Source organism: Nerophis lumbriciformis, linkage group LG11, assembly GCF_033978685.3.
Source record: "Nerophis lumbriciformis linkage group LG11, RoL_Nlum_v2.1, whole genome shotgun sequence".
Classification (NCBI taxonomy): Eukaryota; Metazoa; Chordata; class Actinopteri; order Syngnathiformes; family Syngnathidae; genus Nerophis; species Nerophis lumbriciformis.
The window spans coordinates 5756646-5772927 of NC_084558.2; the positions used below are offsets into that span (position 1 = coordinate 5756646).

At 42.0% G+C, this 16282-nt stretch overlaps 1 protein-coding gene across 1 annotated transcript in view; it reads left to right on the top strand.

The window, feature by feature from the left end:
• LOC133610902 (glucagon receptor-like) overlaps nt 1–16282 on the top strand; it is a 57879-nt gene that overhangs the window by 21596 nt on the left and 20001 nt on the right. Inside the window, exons 5-10 of the mRNA XM_061967639.2 lie at nt 2120–2226; nt 7205–7361; nt 7450–7609; nt 7875–7935; nt 14889–14958; nt 15045–15136. Of these exons, the coding sequence (XP_061823623.1) occupies nt 2120–2226; nt 7205–7361; nt 7450–7609; nt 7875–7935; nt 14889–14958; nt 15045–15136 (647 nt within the window). The remainder of the gene's footprint in view (nt 1–2119; nt 2227–7204; nt 7362–7449; nt 7610–7874; nt 7936–14888; nt 14959–15044; nt 15137–16282) is intronic.

Genomic DNA, 16282 nt, shown 5'->3' on the forward strand with positions numbered 1-16282 from the left:
ATAGTCCCCGTTATGACAATATTTTTTCTTGAAACGTGTACGGTATATCATTTCTTAGCATATCCAGGCTGTATTGGTGTTTGTCTTTATACAAAACGAAAAATCTTACAAAGGCCGAATAATCGTTTGATTATCTGAGTATGTGACCGTCGAAAAAGTTTAGAGAGCCCCGAATTAAAGGCTTGACTTCATCAGTGTTTGGCTTTCTGAGTTTGACAATAACCATAGAGCAGTGGTTCTTAACCTGGGTTCGATCGAACCCTAGGGGTTCGGTGAGTCGGGCTCAGGGGTTCGGCGGAGGTCAAGACACACCCGACTCATCGTGTAAATAAAAACTTCTCCCTATCGGTGTATTACGGATACGGCAACAGCAGAAGTCAGACTGATTTGCAGGTGTATACTTTGTTGTGAGTTTATGCACTGTGTTGGTTTTGTTGTTTGAACAAGGTGATGTTCATGCACAATTCATTTTGTGCACCAGTAAAAAAAACATGGTAACACTTTAGTATGGGGAACATATTCACCATTAATTAGTTGCTTATTAACATGCAAATTAGTAACATATTGGCTCTTAACTAGTCATTATTAAGTACTTATTAATGCCTTATTCGGCATGGCCTTATTATAACCCTAACCCCCTAACCCTAACCAAATAACTCTAAATTAAGTATTTGTTACTTAGAATATGTTCCCCATATTAAAGTGTTACCAACAACATATAACTTTGTCTTGAATTTGAAAAAAATATATACAGGTAAAAGCCAGTAAATTAGAATATTTTGAAAAACTTGATTTATTTCAGTAATTGCATTCAAAAGGTGTAACTTGTACATTATATTTATTCATTGCACACAGACTGATGCATTCAAATGTTTATTTCATTTAATTTTGATGATTTGAAGTGGCAACAAATGAAAATCCAAAATTCCGTGTGTCACAAAATTAGAATATTACTTAAGGCTAATACAAAAAAGGGATTTTTAGAAATGTTGGCCAACTGAAAAGTATGAAAATGAAAAATATGAGCATGTACAATACTCAATACTTGGTTGGAGCTCCTTTTGCCTCAATTACTGCATTAATGCGGCGTGGCATGGAGTCGATGAGTTTCTGGCACTGCTCAGGTGTTATGAGAGCCCAGGTTGCTCTGATAGTGGCCTTCAACTCTTCTGCGTTTTTGGGTCTGGCATTCTGCATCTTCCTTTTCACAATACCCCACAGATTTTCTATGGAGCTAAGGTCAGGGGAGTTGGCGGGCCAATTTAGAACAGAAATACCATGGTCCATAAACCAGGCACGGGTAGATTTTGCGCTGTGTGCAGGCGCCAAGTCCTGTTGGAACTTGAAATCTCCATCTCCATAGAGCAGGTCAGCAGCAGGAAGCATGAAGTGCTCTAAAACTTGCTGGTAGACGGCTGCGTTGACCCTGGATCTCAGGAAACAGAGTGGACCGACACCAGCAGATGACATGGCACCCCAAACCATCACTGATGGTGGAAACTTTACACTAAACTTCAGGCAACGTGGATCCTGTGCCTCTCCTGTCTTCCTCCAGACTCTGGGACCTCGATTTCCAAAGGAAATGCAAAATTTGCATGGTTGGGTGATGGTTTGGAGTGCCATGTCATCTGCTGGTGTCGGTCCACTCTGTTTCCTGAGATCCAGGGTCAACGCAGCCGTCTACCAGCAAGTTTTAGAGCACTTCATGCTTCCTGCTGCTGACCTGCTCTATGGAGATGGAGATTTCAAGTTCCAACAGGACTTTGAATGCATCAGTCTGTGTGCAATGAATAAATATAATGTACAAGTTACACCTTTTGAATGCAATTACTGAAATAAATCAAGTTTTTCAAAATATTCTAATTTACTGGCTTTTACCTGTATATATATTTTTCACTAAAGAAGGGTTCGGTGAATGCGCATATGAAACGGGTGGGGTTTGGTACCTCCAACAAGGTTAAGACCCACTGCCATAGAGTCATATAATTATATATTTCCTTTATTTATCAGACTTTTCCCTCCTCTTAGTAATGACTGTCCCATAACCCAGAGGATGTCCTGGTCATCATTTGTAACTATATGAGACTTGATAATCACATGATTTGTCCATGTCTTTCAGATGTGGTACAAGAAAATGATGGTGAGCTTCAGGACGCTGTACACCGTTGGCTATTCCCTGTCTCTCTTCACTCTCGTAACGGCTCTCATCATTCTACTGAGCTTTCGGTAATCTTGATTTTTATTGTGGCCGTGTTGCAATCACGTGATCTAGAGCAGTGGTCCCCAACCACCGGTCCGCGGACCGATTGGTACTGGGCCGCGCAAGAAATTTAAAAATTTTTTTTTTTTTTTTTTTTTTTTTTTTTAATAAATCAACATAAAAAACACAATATATACATGATATATCAATATAGATCAATACAGTCTGCAGGGATACAGTCCGTAAGCACACATGATTGTATGTATTTATTGGGGGAAAAAATAATAAAAAATAAAAAATCCCAGGGGTGTCAAACTCAAATACAGAGCGGGCCAAAATTTAAAACTGAACAAAGCCGCGGGCCAAGGTTGAACAAATTAACCTTTTAATAGGGACCCAAACAAGTTTTGCATTGAATATTGAACAAGCAAGGCTTATATAACTTTATAGTGACATGCAAAATCGAGTTTCAAATAATAATAATAATAATTAAAATGGCATATCAAATACAATTTAAATACAAATTGAATGCCTCTTTTCTATTTGCAGCCTTCTGAGGTAAATATCAACATTAACTTTTTCCACAGGCTAATAAATTTGAAAATAAAATAACATTGAATAAACCAACCATTCGGGACTTTAAACTGCTCAGTTTGCAACACACTGATCTAATCTGATGTGCCCAAGCCAGATACTTGGCATCTTTTCTTGGATGCTAGTTCATTATTGTCGGGGCTCAGGCTTTGAGCTGAGGCAACCTTCATTATCGAACGAAGGTGTTCATCAGTCATTATATCTCGTAGTCCACCCGGACCACAGTCTTGGGGGCGTGCCTTAAAGGCACTACCTTTAATGTCCTCTTCGAGCTGTCATCACGTCCGCTTTTCATCCATTCTAACAACGTGCCGGCCCAGTCACAAGATATGTGCAGCTTCTGTACGCACACACATGTGAATGCAACGCATACTTGATCAATAGCGATACAGGTTACACTGAGGTTGGCCATATAAACAACTTTAACACTGTTAGAAATATACGCCACACTGTGAATCCACTCCAAACAAGAATGACAAACACATTTCGAGAGAACATCCGCACCGTAACACAACATAAACACAACAGAACAAATACCCAGAACCCTTTGCAGCATTAACTTTTCCGGGACGCTACAAAATACACCAAACCCCCCACCCCCCCACACACACACCTTGTAGCGTCCCGGAAGAGCTGCAAAGGGTTCTGGGTATTTGTTCTGTTGTGTTTATGTTGTGTTACGGTGCGGATGTTCTCCTGAAATGTGTTTGTCATTCTTCTTTTGTATGGGTTCACAGTGTGGCATATATTTCGAACAGTGTTAAAGTTGTTTATACGGCCACCCTCAGTGTAACCTGTATCGCTGTTGATCAAGTATGCGTTGCATTCACTTGTGTGTGCGTGCAGAAGCCGCACATATTATGTGACTGGGCCAGCACTCGTTGGACTGGATGAAAAGCGGACGTGATGATTTTCGGGAGGGGCACTGAAATTTGGGAGTCTCCCGGGAGGGTTGGCAAGTATGAGAATTAGCGGTGAATGCGGTGTTACCGCGGCACCACCACTGAATATAATCGGCGGGCCAGCTCTAGTGTTAATTTGATATCGCTTCAAGGGCCAAGTGAAATTACACGACGGGCCAAATTTGGCCCGCGGGCCAGAGTTTGACACCCATGGTCTAGAGTCCCTTTAACCTACGGTTTATTTCCCTGAATCAGTGCAGACTTGGAAAGGTTTGGAGGCAATTATTTAACCGATCATGAAAAATATATTTTAAATGGGATGGAGTGGATTCATACACTCTTTATTACCTGTATGAAGGACTTCTTTCGGGATTCTATGAAAGCTCTTTGCTATCTTTCTATTTGAACGACTGGAACACCCAAAAATAGAACAGCAATACGGCATTTTCTGCTCAAACTCTACACTCTAATGTATTTTGATGCTCTGCTCGAGCTGCTTGGCCATCGTGTGAATTAAGCCGTGAAGAAAAACTGATATGACATCATATGCAACCCAGCTGTTGACACTATAGGCCCTTTTTCTCCAAAAGTACAGGAAACTTGAGTTCATGGAACATTTAGTTCCTGGAACTAGGGATGTAACGATATGGAGGCAAGGTAAAGAAAGTTTATTTATAGAGCACAAGTTTTTCAAAAGGCAATTCAAAGTGCTTTACAGAAATTCCAGAGAAGGCAAAAATAAAAAATAAAATGATGATAAAAATGATCATAATCCAAATTAAAATCATAAAATAACAGCATCATAAAAACAACCAAATTCTAATTAAAATCAAAGAGTGTAGATAAAACAATTGTAGTTGTCGTATGCACAATTAAATCAAAGTGTTTTCAGCCTGGATTTAAACATTGCCAACGTTGAGGCCTCTGTGTCACACTGCTGGTAGGGTGGGCTTTACCAGTTACATTGCTTGTAGCTGGTGCGGCTCTCACTACACAGTAGCAGGAGTTGACTAGGCTTGACGTGCCGAGACAACTTGTACACGACCCTATGTCTGTCTGGTCTCACGTGGTATGAGACTGTAACCCATTACCTGGAAGACAATAGACTAAGCGAGGGGACTAACAAGTCAACTCCAAGTCAAGTTGATCAACAGATTGTATTATTCTCCAGTGCAATAACAGTACTGAAATGAAGGCTAAAAGGGCATTAATGGGAGCCTTAAAAAAAGAAGTAACTAAATAGTTACTTTTTACAGTAAGGCATTACATTTTGGTGTAAGTAACTGAGTTAGTAACTGAGTTACTTTTGAAATAAAGTAACTAATAACTGTAAACTAGTTACTGGTTTTCAGTAACTAACCCAACACTGAGTATGAAGTACATCCACAAAGCAACATGGGTTTCTGCCAACCACACAACTGAAAACCAGATTGATCACATCTGCATTAGCCGGAAATTGAGGCGCTCACTTCTTGATGACAGAGCGAGAAGAGGAGCTGACACTGTGTCTGACCACCACCTAGTCACAGCAAGGTTCCAGTTGAACTTGAAATGCATTAAACAAAGAGGAGGGAGGATCAAATTCAACATACAGCAGTTCCACGATATAGGCACTTTGGAACTATACCAAGTCACATTACACAACCGGTTTCAAGCACAACAGGACCAGATAATACAAGCACCAGGAACTGCAGAAGGGATTTGGTCATCTATGTTGCTGCTTCTTGATCTTAGCGCTGCTTTCGATACCGTCGATCATAATATTTTATTAGAGCGTATCAAAACACGTATTGGTATGTCAGACTTAGCTTTGTCGTGGTTTAACTCTTATCTTACTGACAGGATGCAATGCGTCTCCCATAATAATGTGACCTCGGACTATGTTAAGGTAACGTGCGGAGTTCCTCAGGGTTCGGTTCTTGGCCCTGCACTCTTTAGTATTTACATGCTGCCGCTAGGCGACATCATACGCAAATACGGTGTTAGCTTTCATTGCTATGCTGATGACACCCAACTCTACATGCCCCTAAAGCTGACCAACACGCCGGATTGTAGTCAGCTGGAGGCGTGTCTTAATGAAATTAAACAATGGATGTCCGCTAACTTCTTGCAACTCAACGCCAAGAAAACGGAAATGCTGATTATCGGTCCTGCTAAACACCGACATTTATTTAATAATACCACCTTAACATTTGACAACCAAACAATTACACAAGGCGAATCAGTAAAGAATCTGGGTATTATCTTCCACCCAACTCTCTCCTTTGAATCACACATTAAGAGTGTTACTAAAACGGCCTTCTTTCATCTCCGTAATATCGCTAAAATTCGTTCTATTTTATCCACTAGCGACGCTGAGATCATTATTCATGCGTTCGTTACGTCTCGTCTCGACTATTGTGACGTATTATTTTCGGGGCTCCCTATGTCTAGCATTAAAAAATTACAGTTGGTACAAAATGCGGCTGCTAGACTTTTGACAAGAACAAGAAAGTTTGATCATATTACGCCTATACTGGCTCACCTGCACTGGCTTCCTGTGCACTTAAGATGTGACTTTAAGGTTTTACTACTTACGTATAAAATACTACACGGTCTAGCTCCGTCCTATCTTGTCGATTGCATTGTACCATATGTCCCGGCAAGAAATCTGCGTTCAAAGAACTCCGGCTTATTAGTGATTCCCAGAGCCCAAAAAAAGTCTGCGGGCTATAGAGCGTTTTCTATTCGGGCTCCAGTACTATGGAATGCCCTCCCGGTAACAATTAGAGATGCTACCTCAGTAGAAGCATTTAAGTCCCATCTTAAAACTCATTTGTATACTCTAGCCTTTAAATAGCCCCCCTGTTAGACCAGTTGATCTGCCGTTTCTTTTCTTTTCTCCTCTGCTCCCCTTTTCCTTGAGGGGGGGGGGGGGGCACAGGTCCGGTGGCCATGGATGAAGTGCTGGCTGTCCAGAGTCGAGACCCGGGGTGGACCGCTCGCTTGTGCATCGGTTGGGAACATCTCTGCGCTGCTGACCCGTCTCCGCTCGGGATGGTGTCCTGCTGGCCCCACTATGAACTGGACTCTTACTATTATGTTGGATCCACTATGGACTGGACTCTCACAATATTATGTCAGACCCACTCGACATCCATTGCTTTCGGTCTCCCCTAGAGGGGGGGGGTTACCCACATATGCGGTCCTCTCCAAGGTTTCTCATAGTCATTCACATCGACGTCCCACTGGGGTGAGTTTTTCCTTGCCCGTATGTGGGCTTTGTACCGAGGATGTCGTTGTGGCTTGTGCAGCCCTTTGAGACACTTGTGATTTAGGGCTATATAAATAAAGATTGATTGATTGATTGAATTGTTACATGTAAGTGTGATTGCTCACTGTGCTGTACATTTAAACATGTTCCAAACAAATAAATGATTTATTAATTGAAATGTAGGTCAGTGTTTCTTATGATAGTGTTTGGGTCAGCTGCTATAAGTTATATCATATTTGCATGTTTCTCTGCAAGGAAACTGCATTGCACACGGAACTACATCCACGCAAACCTCTTCCTGTCCTTCATCCTGCGAGCTGTGTCCGTCATTGTTAAGGACACTATGCTGGAACGCCACTGGGGACGGGAGATCATGAAACCCACGGACGTGAGCGAGATGCTCAGCCATCAGGTGCTCCTCGCCATATTACGCCTCCTTATGAATTATGAATGGCAATTAGAACGCACGTTCTGTAATATGTATTGTTCCCTGTGCTCAGGCTGCCGTTGGCTGCAGGATAGCGCAGGTGGTGATGCAGTACTGTGTGCTCGCCAACCATTACTGGTTCTTTGGAGAGGCCATTTATTTGTACTCCGTGCTGATCGCCTCAGTGCTCATCGACAGTAATAAATACCTGCCATACATCTGTCTCGGCTGGGGTAAGAGATGATTACTGATTACTTTGAACCGTAGGGCCAATCTCTCCTGCTTTTCCTTTCAAATTAAACTCCACTGTAAATCAAAGATGTGGCTAAAACACAACAAGAACCTGATGTATGCTGTGTACATCAATCCTTGAGATTTTTTAATAGAAAGGATGCCATGGAAACACATCGATCATATCCATGTTACTCTAGTCTGTCAATAAATTCATAATCCATGTTTTATGAACGTGCTGTGCAATATTCACCATTTCTGTCTTAGGAACGCCACTTCTCTTCGTGATCCCTTGGGCGGTAATGAAGCTACTGAAAGAAAACAAAGAGTAAGTAATTATGAAACATTTAGATCAGGGGTATTCAGCTAATTCGTTTTGGGGCCCATTTTTCCAGAAAGGTAAGGACCTGGAGAGCCGGACTTTCACCTGTAGTATTATTATTCTTATTTTGTATATTCCGAAGCAGAGGCGGTCCTGGCTAAATTTACACCCTGTGCGAACCATCTCCTCGCCTCCCTCCCAACCAACACAGCAATATATTATATTATATTATATATGCAGGCAGCACGGTCTCAGGGTCTTTCTGTGTGGAGTTTGAATGTTCTCCCCGTGACTGCGTGGGTTCCCCCCGGGTACTCCGGCTTTTTCCCACTTTCAAAGACGTGCACCTGGGGATAGGTTGATTGGCAACACTAAATTGGTCCCAAGTGTGTGAGCGTGAGTGTGAATGTTGTCTATCTGTGTTGGCCCTACAGTTGCTAGTTCAGCAAAACTAAAAACCAAATACAGTCGTCTTCTCATAGAAATCTGCACATACCTTTACCTTGTGCCCGTTTCTCATCTACTTTTCTTCTTTTTCTAAACTGGGCACCTGATGGCTACTTTGGTCTTTTACTTTGATCCATGAGGAAGATGAAGACTCGACATCATTAACTTTTTAATTTCCTTTTGCCAACACCGTCATTTTTCTTTCATTTTTCACATAACCCAATTAATTATATGTAGGTATATGGTCTATTTTAAATGTAGAAATGGAATACATTTATATATAGGTTGTGTGGCCTTGCTGGCCTGGGATCAGGCTCGACAGATAAACATCATGAAAAAACAGAAGCTAAGTTTTGTTGATGGTTGATGTTCCTTCTTTTGAATAATTTTTCTTCCACAGTTTTATTTCTTTATACATCTTCCTTTATTTAAGATTGTGAGACTGTAAATACAAACATTACAAAAGTTTAACATCCATTGTGCATTTTGTATAAATAATGTCCATTGTGTATGTTATTTAAATGAAATAGAAGGTTTATTGTCAATACACACAGCAAACATTGCACACATGTGGTTTAACAAATTTGAAGATCTGTCTTTTTAGTAAAGCTTTTAGTTAATGAACCTTTTAACTATCATTTTTAATCCACTTGTTATCCTTTTCATGATGTTGCTTTAATTAAATTGTTGTTTTAATTTATCTATGTTTTGTACAGCGCTTTGTGATTTTATCTGTGACAAGCGCTTTATAAAGAAAATGTACTTACTACCAGAGGTGGGACCAAGTCATTGTTTTGCAAGTCACAAGTAAGTCTCAAGTCTTTGCCCTCAAGTCCGAGTCAAGTCCCGAGTCAAGACAGGCAAGCCCCGAGTCAAGTCCAAAGTCAAGACTGGAAAGTCTCAAGTCAAGTCCTAAGTCCTGCATTTTGAGTTTCGAGTCCTTTCAAGTCCTTTTAACCACAGACTAATATATTAACACAGATTGTGTATGCTTTTCAAACGCTGTATTTATTTATTAAAACAAGTGCATTTTAAATTGCAGGAAAGAAAATTGTGCTGACATTGCACTTTATAATAGCACTATTAACCAGTCATTTTAAACATTAACTCATTCCTTTACAGAACAAACACATTGAAAAATAAAGTGCAAATGTACTTATTTGTACAAAAGTGTTAACATTGAAAAAACATGACATATACGTGAACATAACAAAACCGGTGGTTGGGGACCACTGAGGTAAACAACCAACAGTATGTCAGAAAGCTAGCTAAAACGGTACACATATTCATAATATAGTATACATTTTAACTGACCTTTATTTTACTATTTTTGTCTTTTTTTAGGTGGCTAAAATACGCGGTGCTGCTGACCGCCGTCTAACGTTACGTGTGATATATTGACTAACGTAACCCTGCTTAAAAAAAATCACTGAACAAAAAGTATGAATAAGGTAGTGAACTGCAACAGATTCCCGTGTTTGCAATAACGTTAGCAGTGAGTGCCTCACTGATTTAACTACACAGCAAATAAAAGTCACGTTACTTAGCCAATAAACGTTATCTTTCATTCAAAACTTACTGTTCTTTGTGCAACTTCAAATGCCAGACGAAGTTGGAAGTTGTTGCCTCTCCATCAGTAATTTTCGAACCGCATGTGTTGCATACTGCAAACCGTTTTGTGTTGACCACCTCGTAATTTTTATACCCAAACAAAATTATTTTAGGTATTTTTTGTTCACTGGCGTGTGGTTTGGACATGTCTTCTTCCTTGGTTGTCCTGCAATTTGATTGGATGAATGCTGTGTGATGAAAACAAAGTAGATCTAATTTGATTGGCTGTTGTACTGAGACCACACCAGCTGACACACGCAACGCTGATAGACAAGTACACAATGAAAAATACGGGGCGCTCCCGAATAACTTTTTCATCTTTGGGTTTTGGAGAAAGTAGCAAGTCATGTCAAGTCATGTCAATTCAAAAGGCTCAAGTCCAAGTGAAGTCACAAGTCATTGATGTTAAAGTCTAAGTCGAGTTGCAAGTCTTTTTGCATTTTGTCAAGTCGAGTCTAAAGTCATCAAATTCATGACTCGAGTCTGACTCGAGTCCAAGTCATGTGACTCGAGTCCACACCTCTGCTTACTACTTACTTAAACCCTAAGGTGTAGTTTTGTCAAATTGTCAAATTCAGCGCTACATGTATTTAACACTAGAACTCCCAGGATTTTTTGCTCTACCTATAAAACCCAGGGGCCATCCAAACGGCTGGAAGGCCCCCTGTGAACCTTCCTTTTGTTATCTAAACGGGGCAATCACACAGAGGGAGGGGACATGCTGAGCCACTTCACACCTTGACATAAAATGGGGGAGGGGGAGAATCAGGTTGGAGCTGCTAACTGACTGTCTGTCTTTCACAATAACTCACTGAGGAGCTGCGCTTCCGTGTTTTTTTAGCATTTGGCTAATGTTAGCAGTTGCTACTAGCCAATTTGTAACAAAGCATTATAAATGATAAATGGGTTGTACTTGTATAGCGCTTTTCTACCTTCAAGGTACTCAAAGCGCTTTGACACTACTTCCACATTTACCCATTCACACACACATTCACACACTGATGGAGGGAGCTGCCATGCAAGGCGCTACCAGCACCCATCAGGAGCAAGGGTGAAGTGTCTTGCTCAGGACACAACGGACATGACGAGGTTGGTACTAGGTGGGGATTGAACCAGGGACCCTCGGGTCGCGCACGGCCACTCTTCCACTGCGCCACGCCGTCCCTTTTACACAGTGTTTTACCCAAACAAACGTCATAACATCATAGCGACAGATAGAGGTTGGACACTGTTGTTTCTACAACTGATTTAATGTGACACAAATCCAACAGAACAGCTAATTAACAGCATTTAGGCTGGCATGTAATTTTAATGGGCGCAGCTATCTTGGAAATTCCAGCTCGGGGCCCTCTGGAGAAGACCGAGTTGACGAGTTGTTTTTTTACTTAAGAGGGCGTTCCTGGGCGTGTCCTATGCAAATTTCAACCGAGAACAGCTCGGGAAATGACTTGGAAATAATTTATTTCAAACCTGAAGGTCCTGAGTAGTCTTGGGTTCAATCCCGGGCTCGGGATCTTTCTGTGTGGAGTTTGCATGTTCTCCCCGTGACTGCGTGGGTTCCCTCCGGGTACTCCGGCTTCCTCCCACCTCCAAAGACATGCACCTGGGGATAAGTTGATTGGCAACACTAAATTGGCCCTAGTGTGTGGATGTGAGTGTGAATGTTGTCTGTCTATCTGTGTTGGCCCTGCGATGAGGTGGCGACTTGTCCAGGGTGTACGCCGCCTTCCGCCCGATTGTAGCTGAGATAGGCTCCAGCGCCCCCCGCGACCCCAAAGGGAATAAGCGGTAGAAAATGGATGGATGGAAACCTGCACAGTACAACTAAACACATGTTTTTTTTTTTTTACAATCGTTTGTACATTTTGGCAGAGATATTAATGCAAGGCTTGAAAAGGGGTTGGATGAAGCAGATGCTTATATTAGCCCAACCCCTCTCACTCATTCCACATTTAACATAATCAATATAATACAAGAGCAGTTTTAAAGTTGATCACATCGTTCAGTTTAAGTTGCTTTAAGTCCATAAATAGTGGATTTGAATGATGTCTGTAGTGAACATTGAACACAATCCTGATGGCCTTTTTCTGCAGAGTGACTAAAGGCTGTAGATGTGATTTATAACAATTTCCCCAGACTTCAACACAATAGTTTAAATATGACATAATAAATGAATGATACAATAAAAGCAGAGCATTGGTGTTCAATAAATGACATGATCTCCTCATCATTCCAACACATCAAATCAAATCAACTTTATTTATAGAGCACATTTAAAATTTACCACAGGGGTAGCCAAAGTGCTGTACAATGAGCAGGTTAAAAGATAAAACAAGTACCGAGCAAACACAACACAACACAAACAGAACACGATAAAAAATAAATAATTAAAATAGAATTAATAAAAACATAAAAACATAAAAACAGGATCACAGCAGGTGTATTATGGGGCGCCATTGCAGGATGGATATCACTCAGTGTTAAAAGCCATGGAATAAAAGTATGTTTTTAAGAGAGATTTAAAAACAGGAAGAGAGGAGGCTTGTCTAACACTCAGGGGTAGGTCGTTCTAGAGCTTGGGAGCAGCAACGGCGAAAGCTCTGTCACCTCTAAGCTTCAGCCTTGTGTCAGGGACCGTCAACAGCAGCTGATCGGCTGATCTTAAGGATCGGGTGGGGCAGTAAGGCTGAAGGAGGTCGGAGAGATAGGCTGGCGCGAGGTTGTTTAGACATTTAAAAACAAATAAAAGGAGTTTAAAATGTATTCAGTAACGCACAGGGAGCCAGTGAAGGGACGCTAAAATAGGGGTGATGTGCTCACGTCTGCGGGTCTGTGTTAGCAGACGAGCAGCAGAGTTCTGCACGAGCTGCAGGCGGGCGAGGGAGGCCTGGCTAATGCCTACATACAGGGCATTACAATAATCAAGACGAGTCGCGATAAAAGCGTGGATTAATTTCTCAAGATCATGTCTTGATAGAAGCGGTTTCACTTTCGCTATTTGGCGTAATTGATAAAAGCTTTTTTGAACGACGCTGCTGATTTGTTTTTCGAATTTAAAATCTGAGTCAAACTTTACCCCCAGGTTTGTGACAGAGTCGCTGAGATACGGGGTCAGAGTGCCGAGGTCAACGTTGGGGGAGGGAGAGCGACTTGGACCGAACAACATAACTTCTGTTTTATCTTCATTTAGGCTCAGGAAGTTAGCTGAAAGCCAGACTTTGATGTCGTGCAGGCAGTCAATAAGACGTTGAACCGTGTTATTTTGTGCCATGGGAAAATAAATCTGGCAATCATCGGCATAAAAATGAAATGCAATACTGTACTTCCTAAAAATAGAACCAAGGGGGAGAAGGTAAAGCGCAAATAAAATTGGGGCAAGGATTGAGCCCTGGGGGACCCCATGTGGTAAAGGAGCTGTGGACGACATAAAACTGTCTACTTTTACACAAAAACTCCTGTCGGTTAGGTACGACCAGAACCAGTTGAGGGCGGCGCCCTTAATGCCCACACAGTTCTCAAGACGAGTGATTAAGGTGGCGTGGTCGACGGTGTCGAACGCAGCAGACAGATCCAAAAGCACCAGGACAACATATTCACCAGAATCAGTGGACAGGAGGATATCGTTAAAAACTTTTAGAAGCGCTGACTCTGTGCTGTGGAGGGCTTTAAAACCGGACTGGAACAGCTCAGTGATACCATTATCCTCTAAGAAGGGCAACAACTGACTGTAGACAACCTTCTCTAATATTTTGGAAATGTATGGAAGATTAGAGATAGGTCTGAAGTTAGAGAGGAGAGAGGGGTCGAGGCTGGGTTTTTTAAGTAGAGGTCGTACCACTGCATGTTTAAACTCTACTGGAACTATTCCAACAAACGTTGGAATAGTTTGGGACAAACTGAGGACAAACGTTTAGCAACGTTTGTCCTCAGGTAACTTATATGAGGCTTCCATGTGATATTTTCATCTATCACCACTCCTAAGAAAGAATTTTGTTGAACATATTCTATTGGTGTATCATCAATAACAATCCTGATCGGTATATTACTTTTGCAATTGCTAAAGAGCATTATTTTGGTCTTCTTTAACGGGGCATAAGTCTCACTCACTTCCACTCTCTAACACTGTATCCTGATAATACATTTGCCTAAGTGATTGCCTCGTTCACATAACAAAAGGAGGGCCTTGCAGCCGATCGGCTGACCTGTGGGTTTTATAGGTGGAAAAGCCAAATTGCTGCTCTCTGGGAGTTCTAGTGTTAACCAGTTTAATCGCCAGAGTTAAACAGTCAAAAACAACGTGACCAGGAATACAAAATACATCACAATATTTAGCAATTTCAATACATTTATACTTTGTTGTCAAGTCGCTGTTAAAAGTCAGATTTTCGCGATTTATTTGGATTTTTTTCATGGTCAATAGTGCCATCTTCTTCTACTCACCCACTGCTGCTTCATTGTGACACATTCGCTTCGCTGTTGCACCCTGCTTGGTGGCGGAAGTACTGCATACATGGCCAAGCCTGTTTTAAGTTGTTTTCAACAAGCCTTTTTGTGTGATGTTTGACAGGGCCAAATTAAAAGCTTTGGCGGGCCGGATGTGGCCTGCGGGCCGCCAGTTGAATACTCCTGGATCACTACTTTAATCTTTGCTAGCAAGGTTAAAATGTCAATGCAAGGATCTGCCAATGGACCAAGTTACTCTATACATCAGGAGCACTGTATTGTTTTTAGGAATTTTGCTGAAAAAATGTTTGTCTTCCAAATTGTAGACTGAACTCCGGTGTCATTCCCGGGCCGGATTTGGCCCTCGGCCGCCAGTTGAATAGCCCTGGTTTAGATGGTCTCTACAAACAGTATTCCACATGAGACTGGAAAGAAATGAGTTGCTCTTATCTTCACAGATGCTGGGCTGTCAATGAAAACATGAACTACTGGTGGATCATTCGTTCCCCCATTCTTTTTGCTACCCTTGTAAGTATGCAAATAATGTTTTGTTGGATGTCATGATTTGGCATTCCTATCCTAATTACTGTCTTTCCGCACCATCTGTTCAACAGATCAACTTTCTGATTTTCGTGAAGATTCTGAAGGTTATTTTGTCCAAACTACGAGCCAACAACCAGAGTAAATATCCTGGTTATAAACTGCGGCAAGTGACTTTTATTTAACTTCAATCTATCATGTTCTGAAACCAACGGTGGGTAGAGGAGGAAGAGTACCGCTACTTTAAAATATTAGGACTCAAGTAAAAGTAAAAAACAGTCATCCAAATTATTACTTGAAAAAGAGTAAGTAAGTGTTCAGTAAAAAAAAACATACCCAGGTGTTGAGTAACTGGTAAGTAACTTCTGATTTATTTTTTAAAAGTACTTGCACTACAACCGCCGCCCATCCCTAAACGCAGAACATGCGTGGTGGGCTGTGTTTTGAATATAAAGTGTTTATTTATAAATTGATAAATACAGTTAATTTGTTTTGTTATTATTCCCCTTTTTTATTATACATTTTTTAACAAACAGTTATGCCACCTTCTTTCTAAACTGCCACCTTTGTAGAGGAGTTTGCGTGTCCCAGTGATCCTAGGAGCTATGTTGTCCGGGGACTACTATGCCCCCTGGTAGGGTGTCCCAAGACAAACAGGTCCTAGGTGAGGGCTCAGACAAAGAGCAGCTCAAAGACCTTTATGAAGAAAAAACAACGAGGACTCAGATTTCCCTCGCCCAGACGCGGTTCACCGGGCCCCCCCTCTGGAGCCAGACCCGGAGGTGGGGTTCGATGGCGAGCGACGGGACAGCCCAAAGAGGCAACGTGGATCCCCCCTCCAATGGGCTCACCACTCATAGGAGGGGGCATAGAGGTCGGGTGCAGTGTGAGCTGGGCGGCAGCTGAAGGCAGGGCACTTGGCGGTCCGATCCTCGGCTACATAAGATAGCTCTTGGGACGTGGAACGTCACCTCGTTGGGGGTGAAGAAGCCTGGCCTGGTGTGCTGGATAAGTTCCGGCAAGATATAGTCGGTCTCACTTCGACGCACAGAAAGGGCTATGGAACCAGTTCTCTCGGGAGGGGCTGGATCGACTCTCTTCCACTCTGGCGTTACATGAAGTGAGAGGCGACGAGCTGGGATGGCAATTCTTGTTTCCCCACCGCTCAAAGCCTGCACGTTGGAGTTCAACCCAGTAGACGAGAGGGTAGCTTCCCTCCGCTTACGCACCAAACAGCAGCTCAGAGTACCCACCCTTTTTGGATTTCCTCAAGAGAGTATTGAAGAGTGCTATCTCAGGTGATTCCCTTGTT